At 34.2% G+C, this 6,000-nt stretch overlaps 1 protein-coding gene across 1 annotated transcript; it reads left to right on the top strand.

Annotated features, from left to right (window-relative positions):
• Positions 1-2,364: 2,364 nt before the first annotated feature.
• On the top strand, positions 2,365-2,721 carry LOC112506398 (protein PELPK1). Its single transcript, XM_025110403.1, has one exon. The coding sequence runs from the start codon at positions 2,365-2,367 to the stop codon at positions 2,719-2,721; it is 357 nt and encodes a 118-aa protein (XP_024966171.1).
• Positions 2,722-6,000: the final 3,279 nt, after the last annotated feature.

The following is a 6,000-nucleotide window of genomic DNA, read 5'->3' as shown; positions in this document are numbered from 1 at the left end:
TGCCCTCTATGCCTACCATCCCAAATCTTCCAACAACTCTTCCGAAAATTCCTTTCTTCGCTCCACCACCCTCCAAAAAGTAGACTATGGAGTACGAACAAATCCGTTGCTGCTAAATTAAAGGAAAAGTCACTAGCTTTGATTGATCTAGTCATCTAAAGGGTCCTTGATTATATTGTTTTTACATTAACCTTTCTTAGCACTGTCCTCCGCATATGGGATAGGTTATATGCAATTTTTTTATGTATTACCTTTAGTTTGTGTACTCTTTGTGGTTTGATATGTTTTATTGAAGTTTGTTGTTAATTTGAAGGTTGTTGTTTTAAATCAGAACTGTAGGCATGTAAGATCTCACATCGGTTGGGAAAGGGAACATAGGTCACCTTATAAGCGATTGAATGCCTACTCTATCAGATGTTTTTAAAACTGTGAGTCCAGATGTGGACAAAGCGGACAATATCTGGTATGGTTGGCTTGGGATGTTACAGGGCATACCATGATCCACATCTTTCTTTCATAGTCCAGAGTATGTTGGAGTATTAGAAGTCCAAGCCTCATAATTAGAGGTGAAAAGTGGTACCTCATCTGCTTTGTACATAGATTAGGACCCATCTCATACTTAAATCACAATTAACTTGAGAATTAGAAAGTAGGAAAAAACAATGGAACCATACCATGATCTGCACAAAAGTTTAATGAGTTCTCGAGAGGAATTCTCATGAAATATAGACAGAATCTCTGTTTCTGATTCGGGGAGCAAGAAAAGCATAATTATACTATATAAGTATGTATGTATCTATCTAAAACTTATAAAAATCATATCAAAATAGAAAATTTAGTACAATGTCAAGCTTTCTGGATTACAAGAATTTTAAAAGGTGGATTTAGTGTCAATTATAGCTCCAAAATACTGGTAGGAGGAGGTGATTGTAACCTTGAGGGCAAGTTCAACTGGAAAATAAACTGAATAAAGGCTAGATCACGGCCCTTCTCTATAGGTCGCTGGTTCGAGCCTCCTCAGATACAATGGGAATTTTCGTGGTTGATATCTTCATGGTCCCATGCGATTAGTCGAGATGCATGCAAGCTGGTCCAGACACCCACGGTTACCAATAAAAAAGGTGATTGTCATGGGTTTTTGTCTTGCATATAATATATAAAGCATAGGTCATTAATCATCATAAGATGGGAGGAGCAAGTTGTATAGAACTTTCTCACAGAAGATGGACCAAAGACGATACAAGTTGTGTTTTTAACTCATTGCCTATCCTGGGTACATGAGTTATATGAAGAAAAGAGGAAACATAAAAAGGTAAAAATAAAGATAAAATTACATAAGAAGTTGTCTTCAGGAACATTGCTGCATTATGCCACTTTTGGCTGATAACCAAGTCTGATATCTGATGACATTGTTATTTTACAGTTTCATGTGGACTAAAGAAATGGATGCTATGCTCCATGATCAAACAAAACTAAACATATAGCTTTGAAGGATTGTGATGTATGCAGACTTTTCCCTCTCCCCCAAAGGGTACGTGAATACTTTCCATATAGACCCCGACTTGCAAAAAGAAGTCTGAAGAAACAAATTTTGGCCAACCAGGTAAGATGTTCCGTGATCATATAACACTATAAGTTAACCACTTGGGTTGTGGCGCTCTGCTTAAGGCTCACAGAGATGTAGTGGAAATCTCATATTCATCAGGTTCGAATCCAAGCGCTAACAAAGCCATATGGCCATGGAGGTTAACCTGCAATGACTCCAAGTCATTCGTGGTTTCCGGGGGATTAGTCGGTGCGTGTAAATTGGCCCATGTACTGATATACCCTCTGTTACCCAAAAAAACAGGAAGTGTGCTAACTACATGCATCTCACTTTTTCAAATAATGTCATATAAAAAGGCTAATAGGACGCTTTATTTCAAAAGTATCCTATAATACTTGTTAAAAGCGGTATATCAAGTTATTGCAACACTTCTTATAGGACGTATAATTGTCTGGTCCTATTATGACATTTAGACGTATTTGAGGTACCAGAACAATATTGTTGCAGTGAAGAAAATCAACAAGTGCAGAAGTTGTTCAACAACTCCAAACCTAGAAAACCTATCATATTTTTATGCCAGGTGTCACTTTTATTCTGCATTTACTTATCTACTAGACTATATCTTCCTCTTCTACTTGCCAAGACTTTAGGTTGATAAACTGCTTACAACCATCAGGATTTGCAGCCTCTGATTCCAACCAACCAATTAAAAAGTCATAACACAGCCTGTGAATTGTATATATACTATGCTTTGAATTATAATCTCTCATATATTTTCTTTACATCTTCTTAAATCTTTGGTGCATTCACATCTTGCCATGGCTTCAACCAGCTACATTTACGTTCTCGTTTTTGCAGTATTCTTCTTTATGAATAATGACGTGTGTTATGCTTCGCGTAATCTGTTGCAGGCAAATCCAACGGTGCCACAACCACAGATACCCACCATCCCGACACTCCCACAGCCACAACCACAACCACAACTACAGATACCCACCATCCCAACACTTCTACAGCCACAGATGCCCACCATCCCAATGATACCAACCATCCCTACACTCCCTAATATGCCCAAAGTTTCCTTGCCTCCATTACCTTCTATGCCTACAATTCCAAACTTTCCAACAAATCTTCCCAATTTTCCTTTCTTTGCTCCACCACCTTCAAAGAAATAGAGTACAGAAAACCCACTGAAGCTAAATCGGAGAAGAAAAGCCTTGTTACATACATGTATATAGGTGTACTTTATTTTACGAAAACACAAAAACACTCTTATCAAATGTGATAATACATGTAAGAGGACTTGGTGACGTGCGGGCGACTTAGCCCCCCAAAGGTCGTCCACATCTCTTATTTAGTATCACATGTGAAGGACTATAGTAAATGGGCGTTCTTGTTTTCGTAAAATGAAAGACATTCTCGTTTATATATATATATATATATATATATATATATATATATATATATAGGGGGCTAATCAAACGAGAACTGATTAGTTTGTGGTAACTGTGAGGTCCAATCTCAACCACAAATCAATGGATAAATTAGGAAATTAATAATTATGGTAGTTTGAGTTAAAATTATAATTAGAGGGCATATTAGGTATTTTTTTAAAACTCTTCTCTTCTCTCTCATCTCTCTGACCTCCAATCTCCGGTGAAATTGGTATCACAGTATATCACAACGGGTATCACATTGTGTATATTTGTATTTAAGGTTTGAGTTGGTATCATAGTTGGTATCACAGCATATCACAATGGGTATCTTTGTGATTACTTGGTACCTACCGGATTAATGTTCACCGGAGGCCGGAGATTGGAGGTCGGAGAGATGAGTTTTTTAAAAATACCTAAAATGCCCTCTAATTATAATTTCATAATTAATAATTTACTAATTTATCCATTGATTTGTGGTTGATATTGGATCTCACAGTTACCACAAACTAATCAGTTCTTCCTTGAATGGACCCCTATTGTTTTTACATTTATGTTTTTTCTTAATGAGTGGGTTACAACATATGGGATCTGTAGATAGGTTTCATATGATCTTTGTGTTTTTTTTATTGCATATTGTTCTTAATTTGTTGGCTTTTGTATGGTCTGATTCTAATATACTCTTGTTGTAGTATACTGTTAATTTTAAGTTGCAATATTTGGTTATTTTTGGTGAGGTAAGTCAGGAGATGAAAGTTCATAAAAAAATTAAAGTGAAAGCTAAAGAACTACAGTAAATTGCATTAAAATAAAACTTTTTTATTTCTCAGGTCATATTTTTATTTTTTTTAATTAACCTGGATATTCAACTCAACACCCGCTATGTGAGCCGACTAACTATCTGTTTTGTGGGTAGTCCGGAGTTACCGCATGTAAACATCCGTAGCCACAAGGGAATTTTTTTTACTCCTTGTATTTGAACCTGAACCTTATTCATATTTTCACATATCTACCATCTATTAAAAGCATGTATTGTTAATTTGTTACTTTGTGAAAGAAAAATGCAATATATTATTTTTTTTAAAATAAGAAAAATCTTTTAAAAAAAATTATTGAAAACTTTTTATTTGTAATATTTCGTACGTAAACATCGAAATCGAGCATTCGATAAATGGAACCAACAGACAACCTCATTACTCTTGCCCCATCAAATATTAATTGCAAAATATTTATAGAAAATCATAAATGGTAAATAAGAAAGTTGTTAAAAAAAATGACATGAAAAAGTAACATACTTTAATTTGATCCTTATGTTTTTAGGATTTCAATTAAACCATAGAATTTCAAATCCGAACAATCCAACAAACCAAATATGAGATTTAAATAGATTTAAAATTCAAATCCTCCTAATTCCATTTTATTCCTGCAAACCAGACAGGGACTTATTTTTATCACCACTGTTGTTAGCCAACTCCCCAACCTAAAAAACCCAATCGTGCTTGGTGACATATAGAAGTTCCAACCACACAAGAGTCCTAAGCAGATAACTGTTGAAAGCATCTAAATAGTAAGCTCACCTCAAGATAAGTGCTGTTAACTATATCCATCTTATTTGTGAATTTGTTATTTATTCATTTTAAATATTTTTGCACTCGAAAACATTTTATATACATAAATATTATGTTACACACATTGTCCTTCACGAGAATATTGAGTTTATTTGATGATAGGCACAAGAATGAGATCTATCCCGATGGAAAGCCCGGTGTACTTGTTTTAACGGAGCCAGAGATTCCCTGGGATCGGGGATGGGGACGAAACCGGGTAACATGATAACCCGACCCGTCTCGTCCCCACAAATTAAATATATTATATATTTATTACTAAATAGATTGTATATCTATTATTAAGTATATTTTATATATATATATATATATATATATATATAGAGAGAGAGAGAGAGAGAGAGAGAGGAACGATCAAATGAAAGCCACCCTCATTTGTAAAAACCGTACAAACCACCCTCATACGTCGATTTCATTGTTTAATCTTATGGAATTTTTTTCATGAAATTGTTTAATCATGTGAAATTGTTTCATATAATACTTTTTTATGAATTTGTTTCGTATATGTTTATGAAATTGTTTCATATAATATTTAATAAAATTGTTTCAAGTATTTCTCTAAAATTAAAATAATGAAGATGATAATATCCATGATTAACACTCTCCACAATAAAAATGGTTAATCAACCTCTTATAATTACAGAAAAATGAACAAAATGAAAATTTATGATTGGTTGAATGATGTTTTTACGGTTTTTACAAATTGAGTGGTTTTTATTTTAACGTTCCCCTACATATATATATATATATATATATATATATATATATATATATATATATATATATATATAGACTTGGGACATGTGAGACCAATGATTTTTCGTGAGACCTGTAAGACCAATTCTCAACCCTTGGATTAAATCTACAATCGTCAGATCTGAACATTCATAAATGCCACGAGACTTCTCAATAATTACAAAACTGTCACCATACAACTTTACACCATTAGATCATTAGCTTATAAAGTTGATCAATGAACATAAATTGGTCTTATGGGTCTCACCAAAAACTTTTGGTCTCACGTGAACCCAACCCTATACCGTATGATATGATGATTTTGTTTACATATGAATATTATATACTCCATGAAAACAATTTTCTAAAAATATGTGAGATTTAAATATGAACCATTATCGATCGAGTAACGTTTTTAACACATTTGATTTAAAATATCTCACATAAACATGGAAAAAAAATCCTGATTCCGGTTGGGGATGGGGATGGGATCATATTCCCCAACAGGGACGGGGATTGAGATTAGGATCAAGGACAGGGACGGAGGTTGGGGTCATCGCCCCATTGTCATGCCCATTTATACCTATAATTAAAAACGGGTTGTTTACCAAATTGCAAAAATCCTAACCGTGGCTTCTGCCAGCTATATTTGTGTACTTAT

Source organism: Cynara cardunculus (genome assembly GCF_001531365.2).
Source record: "Cynara cardunculus var. scolymus isolate 2C chromosome LG 2, CcrdV1, whole genome shotgun sequence".
NCBI classification, from domain to species: Eukaryota; Viridiplantae; Streptophyta; class Magnoliopsida; order Asterales; family Asteraceae; genus Cynara; species Cynara cardunculus.
Note: the sequence above shows the minus strand (reverse complement) of the source record. Positions and strands in the feature narration are given on the sequence as shown.